This window comes from Borostomias antarcticus, assembly GCF_949987555.1.
Source record: "Borostomias antarcticus genome assembly, chromosome: 6".
NCBI lineage: Eukaryota > Metazoa > Chordata > Actinopteri > Stomiiformes > Stomiidae > Borostomias > Borostomias antarcticus.
Window position 1 is genome coordinate 20,081,105 of NC_140239.1, and position 10,837 is coordinate 20,091,941.

At 48.6% G+C, this 10,837-nt stretch overlaps 1 protein-coding gene across 1 annotated transcript; it reads right to left on the minus strand.

Moving 5' to 3' along the window:
• Positions 1–2,002: 2,002 nt before the first annotated feature.
• On the minus strand, positions 2,003–8,803 carry snw1 (SNW domain containing 1). Its single transcript, XM_084440430.1, has 14 exons — positions 8,749–8,803; positions 7,961–8,114; positions 7,526–7,687; positions 7,231–7,326; positions 6,948–7,054; positions 6,464–6,568; positions 5,737–5,806; positions 5,577–5,642; positions 5,253–5,369; positions 4,786–4,927; positions 4,498–4,600; positions 3,924–4,041; positions 2,915–3,078; positions 2,003–2,777 (listed from the first exon to the last, which is right to left on the minus strand). Exons 1-14 carry the CDS (start codon positions 8,760–8,762, stop codon positions 2,588–2,590), a joined length of 1,608 nt encoding a protein of 535 aa, XP_084296556.1. The 5' UTR covers positions 8,763–8,803; the 3' UTR covers positions 2,003–2,587.
• Between the last annotated feature and the right edge of the window lie 2,034 nt (positions 8,804–10,837).

Genomic DNA, 10,837 nt, shown 5'->3' on the forward strand with positions numbered 1-10,837 from the left:
TTCGCTCCTCTCTCCATGCCAGCGTTTGGTCCATGGTCCACGGTGCTCAGTGCTGGCCGTGGGGGTCTGGTCAGTGCTGGGCCAGGCTGGCTGACCACCAGGGGGTTGGGCCTGAGGGGTAACTAAGACAACAGGGGGGACTGGCCTCTCGGGAATGGCCATCATGATTGGCTGGTGGTGGCCACCTCTGACCCGCCCCTGTTCTTCGGGGATTGTAATTGGCCAGGGAGCAGCATCTATACGGTGAAGCTGATATTTTTTGATTGGAAGATGCTGTAGGTGGTGTCGAACCCAAGCACACCTGCAGGACAGAGAGGAGAGACAGAAAACATCACTGCTGTTCTGGGAGGAGCCTCTGTTGACCTTCAGACACACAGGTCATGCTCACAGTCCACCTTCACAGAGTCACGCACGTAGTAGGACCTGGGAACTGTCCCTGGGTAGCGGAGCTGCAACACACACACACACACACACACACACACACACACACACACACACACACACACACACATACAGTCATCCACACAGCTGGTTTGAACATAAACATTACATGTTTACATCAAGATTTCAGAGTGTGTCTGTGGGAATCTTTGCCCATTCATCCAGAAGAGCATTTGTGAGGTCAGACACTGATGTTGAACGAGAGGGCCTAGCTCGCAATTTCCATTCTAGTTCATCCCAAAGGTGTTTGATGGGGTTTGGGTCAGGGCTCAGTGAGAGCCAGTCAAGTTCTTCCACACCAACCTCACCCAACCATGGACCTTGCTTTGGGCACTGGGGCACAGACATGCTGGAACAGAAAAGGGCCTTCCCCAAACTGTTCCCACAAAGTTGGAACCATAGAATATTCCAAAATGTCTTGGTAAACTGAAGCATTAACATTTCCCTTCACTGGAACTAAGGGGCCTATAGGCCAACCCCAGAAAAACAACTCCAACCACAGAACCCCACCCCCCCCCCAGACCATTATCCCTCCTCCACCAAACTTTACAGTTGGCACAATGCAGTCAGGCAGGTAACATCCTCCTGGCATTCGCCAAACCCAGACTCGTCCATCAGACTGCCAGATAGAGAAGCGTGATTCGTCACTCCACACCCCACTCCTTCCGACACTTGGCATTGCGCTTGGTGATGTAAGATCCTCTCGTCCAGCTCCTGTAGGTGTCCCAATACTTTTGTCCATATAGTGTATGTTGCCGCTCACGTATAACTGTGCGCCTTGTGTTGATTAAAGACCCTTCGAGGTCCTGTAATTATTTAACCACAATAATAGATTGTATGTATAGTACCTTAGATGCTCAAAGCACCATGCATGGCTTTGCAGCTCAACAAGTTTTCCTCACAGATCTTGATCATAGACCAGTGTTGAAAAACATTGACCTGATGCACCATTGCCTGTACTCATGTGGAATGCCTATAATTTCCATGTGGAAAAAGCACCCACCTTGTGTATAAATCAACTGTGACTGATCATCCCTACGCAGACGTGAGTGAGATGCCATTCTTCTAGATTCTCAAGTCTGTTCCAGCGTGCAATGCTGCTGATTGGTTGGCTGTCCAGGAAGTTCCCTTGAATAAAACAGTCAGGCTACATAACTCAATCATAATTGAAATTAATTGGACCAGTTTTGTTCTAATCAAGACGTTCAGGCAACTTCACCTAAGTGTTTCTGACCATGTTCCTCTGATTGTGTGTGGTGGTTCTGCTTTGTAACTGATGGTTCCTCTGCATCAACTCTGGGCAGCTATTTAATCAGACTATGGAAATCACACACGTTTACAGGGAAACAGCGCTGGGAGAAAAGAAGAGACAACTACACAACAAAGGGTCTCCCACAGAGAAAATGGCTGCTCTGAGAGTTAGGAAACACACCTGATGTCTGCGCTGAGGAAACACATTTGAGAGATATAGCGATTTTACAGTATGGAATGATGAAACAGAAAAACAGCCGTGTTCCACAATATGAAATTTATTCATTGGATAATAGTACTGTACAAGAAATATAGAGCTGGTTTGTCACATATCCCACCGGTAACAGGAGAACACCACTCATACATCCCAGATAAGATGGTCACAGATACTATGTGACCAGGGGGAACTCAGCTGGGTTACAGGAATGCTAGACATCATATCAACTGGGCCATAATGTTGCTCCCCAACACATGTAGGGGATTCATTTGAAAAAGCAGACACGCATTCCGTGTGACAAGGGGGGTAAAAAGGTTAAAAAAAAAAAAAAACCGGAACAAAGACCCTGCTAGGTGCTGAGGGGGGCAGGGTCAGAGAGTCGCCATGTTGACACCGGACCCCCTCTCTCTGCTCCTCTCACACCAACAAGCCCATCCGCTAACTCAAAAATACTACATAAAAAAGGCTTTCAAACAGACCGTGAGACTCTTATTTTTATATTTAACCCTTATTGTATAATCTGCATTCCTACAGTTCAGGTGGCAACTCCACCCCCTGGGTTTAGAAACACGGCCCCCCAGGGCGGACCTACCCACTGCGGCCCCCGCCTCCAGCCCACAAGGAGTCTTGGGGGCGTCCTTCTCCTCCCACTCCTCACTCCTGCTCCCGACCCCCCCCTCACTCTTTCCTGCGTTTCTTGTCGTGGTCGTAGTCCTTGGAGCGGCTGGTGGACGGCCTCTTGGAGCCGCCGTGCTGCTTGGCCTCCTCCAAGAACTTATCCAGACCGAAGGGGTCCTCCTCGAACTGGACCGGGCCGTCCCGACGGGGCCCGTGGTCCGCCCCGGAGAACTCGCGGTCCGGAACGAACCTGGACCACAGAGGGAAAGAGGAGAGAGAGTTTGCTTAGTTATCAAAACAGGTGCTAGGCGGAGACGGACAGACCCCTAGGCGGAGACAGAGGCCCTCCCCGGAGGGGCGGGATGGATCGACCAGCGCTCCCGGTACCTGTTGCTCTGAATGAGGGTCTCCAGGTCGTCTCCGAACATGTCTTTGTCGGTGCCCTTGCTGGGCCTGTAGATGTTCTGGGCCATGTCCCTGTCCCTTCGGAAGGGCTGGTCGTACACGTTGTACGTCTCGTCCTCTCCGCCCGCAAAACCACTGTCCATGCCCTGAGAGAGAAGGGAGGGAGAGAGAGAGAAGGGAGGGAGAGAGAGAAGGGAGGGAGAGAGAGAAGGGAGGGAGAGAGAGAAGGGAGGGAGAGAGAAGGGAGGGAGAGAGAGAGAAGGGAGGGAGAGAGAGAGAGGAGGGAGAGAGAGAGAGACAGAAGGGAGGGAGAGAGAAGGAGAGAGGGAGAGAGAGAGAGAAGGGAGGGAAAGAGAGAGAGAGAGAAGGGAGGGAGAGAGAAGGAGAGAGAGAAGGGAAGGAGAGAGGAGAGGGAGAGAGGAGAGAAGGGAGGGAGAGAGATGTTAAACAGAGACCACAAGACTAAAGATTACGTAAAGACTTCAGGCAGCGAAACATAGCGACGCTTGCCATGGCATAATTGGGATGTGCTATAAAATCGATACAGTGGTACAATGATTTTTTCCATGATACTGTATCAATTTTCCAGTCCCTCGTACTTAAAATATTTTTTTTTTAAAAACCACATACACAGAACAAGACAAGGAATAGATAAAGATATACACAATGAAGGATATAATTCAATCATCGGTACATTATTAATGTTTTAAATGTATTTAAAATGTCTTTACTTTCCCTCCGCCCTCAGGATTAACCTCCAGGGAGTGGAGGATGGAGTTGTATTTTCAGATTTTTCTGTTAATTATGTTATGTTAAGTATTGCAAGGTATTATGTATCTCATCGCAATGTATTGTGATACAATCGTGACGTATGGCGATACTTATCAATCAATCAAAGCTTTATTTATATAGCCCTTATCGTTATTGTGAGGTCCTTGCCAATAGGGTGGCAGTGTGTGGAGGGCTACAGCCTCCACCCGGGACCTCTCACCTTGCTCTGGTTGAATAGCCTCTGGTCGTACTGGGCGTCGCTGGAGGCCCGTGGGTTGGGCTGGCCTAGGGCGATGAGCTCGCTGATGTCTCTGTCCTGGTCCCTCTGCAGCTTGGACCTTGGGGGCAGAACGGAACGCAGCACGGTTAACAGACCGCCCCCGTTACCGACACGGGGAGAACCCCGCGCCGAGGGCCAGACGCGCGGCGGGGGGGGGGGGGGCGGGGTAGTGACAGCCAGGCCTGTCCTTGTAACAAGTCCACCGCAGTCCCCCCCCCCATGCTGTTGAGGGCTCAGAACAGCTGGACGTGTTCAGCACTACTGGACCCCGCCTCATCAATGATTCAGTAGGGACGGCTGTGTCTCGCTGTGGGAGTGTGGCGTTCGTACGGGTGTGTGTGAGCCAGACTGTGTGTGTGTGTGTGCCGGAGAGTGTGTTAGTGAGAGGGAAAGAACAAGAACGAATGTGTGCGGGTATGTGAGGACAGATCGAGAGATGTAGGAGTGTGAGTGTGTGTGTAAAACAGAGAGAGAAAGTGTGTGTGTGTGCATACGCTATTAAAAATGCATGTACCTCTTATCGGGGGCGGTTCTGGAGATATTCCTGTCGTGCTGTCTCTCTTTCCTCCTGTCATGGCGGATCTCGTCACGCTCCCTGGCCTCATTGTCCTCCCCACCTGGACCGCCAGGGAGAGGGAGGAGAGGAGGACGGAGGAGGGGAGAGACGGAGGGAGGGAAGGGAGGCAGGGAGGAGGAAGAGGAGAGGGGAGGACGAACGGAGGGAGGAATGAAAAATTAGTGCCCGCTATGCACGCATAAAGTAGGCCTTCTGTATCAGGGGTGGGGGGGGTCAGGGACCGACCTTTATCGCCGTGACCTTTGATGCCCGCCCTGCGGTCTCGGGCCATCTGGGCCAGCTCCCGCAGCTTCTCCTCCTTCTTCTCCTTCTCCTTCTGGGCCATCTTCTTCTCCACCTGCGCTCGCATCTCCACCGCCTCTCTAGCCTGCGCGGGACAACGCGTGCCACGGTCAGAGCCACGCCCAACAAAATAAAAGAAGTCAGCTGCCCGTCTTCAGGATTACCGTCTCCAGGATGTGACTGAGCGGAGCCTTACTGTTACCGAGCAGCGCAGCTACAAACCACTCTAAGTGTCTCTTATCGACAAACATCTAAACGGCTTTCGGGAGCTTATTGCTCATTCTGACGAGAATTTTTTCATCGTGGGAGCTTAGGTAAGGATCTTCCAAGCTCTGGACTGCAGACACCCCCCCCAACACACACACACCATTAAGCCTCCAGACTCCAAATCCCCGGAACTAATCGCGTACCTTTCTGTCAGCGATGTAGAGCGCCTCGGCAAGCTTGGCAAAGTTCTCGTTGATGTGGACGGTCTGCAGGCCCCGCCCGTCCGCGGCCAGGCGCTTGTCCAGGGGGATGGTGTAGCCCTGAGAGAAGAGGGGGAGGAGTTTCAACCGCGGTCAAGCATGTGTGTGTGTGTGTGTGTGCGCGTGATGGGCTTGGTACTTCATTTTAAATTTAAACAAATCCTGGTGTCAAAGGGAATAATAGTATTAATGATTCAAACTGAGACCGTTCTGATAGACTCCCGTGTGGCTCTGGATATAGCAGAGTTCGGGCCGACGGTACCGTACCTTGGCGTTCTTCCAGTTGGAGATACAGGGAGGGATCTTCCACTCCTGTTGCTCTTTGACGGTCATCTGAAAGAGACCAAGAGGAGACACGCGTCACAGCTTTCCTGGAACCCCCAGAAAGAGAGCGATGGTCCAGGACATTCTGGATTCTGGGTCCTACCTTTCTGCTTGGAGAGTGCATGACGGGGGCAGGAGGCGAGGGGGGGCCGCGAGGGATCTTCTTGTTGATCCTGAAACACACATTCACACACACACATTATAGGCCTAGTACTGTCCTAGCGCACAAAGATCAGGCCTGTCAGTGAAAACAGTGCCTTACTTTAACTTTAAAGCCTTAAATAACTAACTTTAACGAAAAGCCTTCTCACTTTAGCAAGTGCCAGGTGGTCTGTGTGTTTGTGTGAGGCACACACAAGATGAGCACAAACGTTTCAATTGGCTGAACGACGCACACCCTGCCTCAGTGTGCTCATTGGCTAATTTTAAAACTGGAGATTAAAGAATTTAATATGAAAAAAAGAAGCTGATCGTGTCCTCGCAGGTTCATACGGGTAACTCAATTCCAGATGTGCTTACATAGCTCAAAGTTCTAATTATTTCAACTTTGAAAGGTCACCGGCAACCGAGGTCAAAGTGCAACCAATGAGAACAGCTATATGTGATGACATAGCCTGAGGCAACACATGCGAGCATCGGACTGCGAGAAAGTACTTTGGGCGCTACGACTGTTCATGGGTCAATCTTTTTTCTTTTAACTCTCAAATTGTTTCACCCCACTTTAAGCGACGGGAATCTGGAAAGTCCTCAGTCTCTAGTTGAGTGAAGCATTTAGATACTTATTCGTGAGTCGAGTCTACTATGCTCCTTTTTTTTTGTCCATCACTTACTTGAAGCGCGGCGGTTCCATGGGGTCCTTCTGCATCTCCACCATGCGGATCACCCTCTGCTTGGCCCCGGAGTTGAAGGCCACTCCCTGCTGGGACGGGGTGTACCTGGGGGACAGAACGGACGGGGAGAAGGGGTCAACATCTGAGTAGGAAGATGGCTACCTGCAGGTGACCAGGCCTCTTTACATGGTGTACAGAGTCAAACGCGCCACAGCAGACTTCTAAACGCTATAAGATTTCATGGAAACTTCTGAGAAGTCCTGTATGGCAGGCCCTCTACGATCACCCTAGTTTTAAAGGAAGATGTATCGAACTCATTGGTCCATTGAGTCCGATTGTTTTCAATCTTCGAATCTATTGTTCATGTATCTTTAAGTGGCAGAAATAAACCCAGCATCCATCCTTGCCAGCAGGGTCTCACTTTATGGACTGATCATCCTCCCCAGTGGGGTATGTCACCTGTGTTAATCCAGAGCGGCCTCACCTGATGTACTGAGCCGGGGCCTGCTTGTCTGCTGCTCTCACAGGCATGGCAGCAGCGATCTTCTGAGACACCTGCTTCTCCAGCGCAGACCGCGTCTTCTCTGTCAGCTACACACACCACACACACACACACACCAGAGTCAAAGGAAAATCACAGTACATCGCCAGAGATCGAAATCACATCGCATTTCAGTGTTTGTGAAAGTGAATGTCTGGGAGGCGGGTATGCATGTCTGGGAGTTGGGTACATACGTATGTCTGGGAGGCGGGCACATCTGTCTCACCTCTTTCATGGCCTCTTCATCGGGTCTCTGCAGCTCCGGGGCCTCATCGTCCAGCACCTCCTTAGGGAGCAGGTCTGTGTACTTGCTGAAGATCACCTGCAGAGGAGCAGAACACGGGACTCAGCAACAAACAAGCAGCTGCACTAAGGGTGAATTTCATAGCAGTTTACTACAAAGTGAAACAGGTTTTACACAACACGGGGCCTAGTGAAACAGGTTTTACACAACACGGGGGGCCTTTGAAGACAATGTGTTTCCAGTGTAGAGGGACATGTGTGACCACCACCCGACCCACCTTGTCCTTGCCCTGACCCTGCCGGGCGATGGCGTCGTATTTGATCTTGCCCTCTGCGTCCACCTGGACTGCCAGGGAATTGGACGTCTTCTTCTTCCTGCCCATCTCCAAGGGGAACTGGGCCACGTGGATCTCTGGGAAGGCCCCTCCATCTCCAAAGTCCTGCAATACACACACACAACATCAGTTGGGTTACTTGATAATCACACACACACACACACACACACACACACACACACACCACTGTCTAAGTGGACTATGAGCAGCACTCATTAATAGCTTTTAGAAAGGTGCAGAATAAAAGTATGTGGATGAATTATAATAATGTAAATAAAGATTAGTCTACATCGAAATTTAACTGCTGTACCTTTAACTTAAACTGTACGACTTTTATGATATTTTACATAAGTAACTATCCCAATCCAATCACGGTACCTCCAGGGACCGGGGCACCCAGGCCTTTCTGTGTCCGTAGGGAGCAGGTTCTCTCCGGGATGATACCAGTGCCGTGGAGTGGGACCTCTGGGTCCTAGCCTTCTCCTCAGCCTCCAGCTGGTCCTGGGAAAGCTGGGTGGGTGCCGGTAGAAAGCTGAAAGCAGAAGCACACGCATGAATTAGCTATAGCTACTGACAACGTCTCATGAACGTACAAGCCAGCGGCTAGTATTTTGCGACTATGTCTGTAAACATTGCAAGTTAGCTAGCACTAGCTAGCTAGTCCAGCTACTGGCTAGCTACATTAGCCTAAGTTCACGCTTCTTCTAATGTTAGACTAGATTAGATGCCTTTATATTTGAGCCAACACGCTAATAACTAATTACCAAAGACGAAGGCTAGCGTGATGTCTCCAAACAAAAAAACAACAACAAATGATGTTGTCACATCTACCAGTATGGGGAGGATGTAACGTTATATATGCTACCTTTCGTCCTAGCTAGCAGCAGGCCGGATGAGCGAGCTAGCTGGTAGCTAGTAACGTTAGCTAACGTTAACGTAAGTGTCCAAAACTGATGCTAACGTTACCATCTAGCTAACTGTTAGCACATGTCAATGTTAGCTAGCTATACAAACGGTGAATGCTGAGCTATAGATTACGTAAACCCTAGTGCTACTGTCTTGACAAAAGTCATTTCACAAGACCAAAATCAGGTCGATACATTAAAACAATATTCGATCTTCCTTGTTATTAAGTGAAATAAGCCGGGCCTTGCCACAACACTCACCTCGTAAGCGACATTTTCCTTTCTTCTAGCTAACGTAGTACACCGCCGTTTCTACAGACCCTCTTCTCGCGATGCTCTTTCGCACCTCTGCTCAGGCCCCCAGGAGATGAACATTTACGTTTTAACGTGTAGAGGGCAGCAATACGCTAGTAGTTAGAAAGCGAATAGAAACAGTAGCATTTTCGACTGTAGTTGATGTGAATGGAGCAGATAAAGGCTCCCACACCACGATAAAAAATAAAATACATTAGCCTAACTGCTTACTCCCATCCTTGTCTAAAAGCAGAACGTCTAGAAAGTCTAGTTATAGAAACAGCAGCATTTAGCCTGAGAACCTGGTAGGGGTCTACTAGTTATTCCTAAAACATCAAGGGAACAAGGCTTTTGCTGTATGGGCCCCTCCCTCAGTTGTGGAATTCCCTGCCTGAGAGACAAGCTAAATCTGTATAATTTTTCAAGTCTCTTTTTTATTTTTATTTAAAAGCTTTTTAATAATATTTTTTGTTTATGTCATATAGTAGTTTTATTTTAATTTTAGATTCAAGATCTGTTTATTCGTAACGGGTAATGGCATAGCCTACACTGATGAAGATAGGACAGGGTGCAGTAGGCCCTACACAAATATGTTTGCATGCCAGGGCAGATGCAAAATACTGTATAAATACAATATTACAGCTGCTGCACTGGATCGGGGGCCGGGCGTTTTGAGGAAGAAGAGGAAGGACACATTATAAATACACAAGGGTCTCTGCCTGAACCCTAATTATTTAAAACTCTTTAAATTAAAATAAAACCTCAAAAATCATGTATCTGAAATCCAAACAGTACAATGCCTGAGTAGGTATTAACATGTTTAATCTGCATCATCCGAGGCTTGAACTCACAACCATAGACACCAAGGGAAGATTATGTTCTTGTTGAGCCAAGTAAGAAGCTGGCAATTAGACCCCCCAAAAAAGTATAAATGTCACAACTAGATGTTTACATAAGGAATCATGCATGAGCATTGATTCACTGATTGACTGAATTGGATTGGATTGAACACAGGTGGGACTGACTGAGATGTAAGCAGACAAACAACTGGGAAGATAACAAGATACAAACAAGATGAAGAAACAGTAACAGTTACACATTTAAAATATCATTCAAAATCAGGTCACACAGCACAATGGAGTATGCATTGGCATTTTTATTCTGCACCCCCCTGGGCTTGAACTCTTGTTGAGCTACCTGCCATGTGAGAAGCCATAGATGGTTTCACATTATGTCTTAAACATCACAATCACAAGGGTTGCATGTAAAAGTCAGAGGTGCATTTGTGTAACATGGATGTTTCACCAGTTTCCACAAAATGTTGAAAGGCACCATGAGGGGCAAAAACCAAAACCAAAGACTAAACAATAAAACCAAGGTACACACTCAACATGTTGAGAGAACAAAAGACAAAGCTGACAAGTTTACAAACTTACAAGCTGGCACAGGAAATACACCAGGGACAACACACAGCTACGGCAAATAATGAACTTATAAAGAACAAGATGGGAGCTACATGTAGGCCATATACACAGCGGATAACTGTACATATGCGTCAGAGTACCAGGTGGTGATGGAGGAGGTGAGGATGGATTCGATAATGGAGGTGTAGAAAAGTACCATCATTACCTTTGGCATGTTGACTTTCTTCAGCATAAAGTACATCCTCTGTTGTGCTTTTTTGGTGAGGGAGCTGATGTTCACCTCCCACTTGAGGTCACAGGAGATGGTGGTGCCCAGGAAGCGGAAGGAGTCAACAGTGGACAATGGGGTGCCATTCAGAGTGATGGGGGTAGGGGGGCTTTTCTTTCTTAAGTCTACAATCATCTACCCTGTCTTGAGAGCGTTGAGCTCCAGGTTGTTTTGGCCGCACCAGGACAGCAGCTGGTCGATCTCCCAGCTGTAGGCGGACCCGTCGCCCTCGGAGATGAGTCCGATGAGGGAGGTGTCGTCTGCAAACTTCAGGAGCTTGACAGACTGGTGGCTGGAGTTGCAGCTGTTAATCACATTGCTTTCTTCCGTTTTGCTGTATTATATGGTGTTTGTGTTTATTATT

Bases quoted from the DNA above. Each gene is read 5' to 3' on its own strand.
- snw1 (XM_084440430.1), bottom strand. The intron at 6,569-6,947 runs GTGAGGCCGCTC...TCTGTCCCCCAG, and splicing joins GCCCCGGCTCAGTACATCAG to GTACACCCCGTCCCAGCAGG. The intron at 4,601-4,785 runs GTCGGTCCCTGA...CTGGCGGTCCAG, and splicing joins CAAAGGTCACGGCGATAAAG to GTGGGGAGGACAATGAGGCC.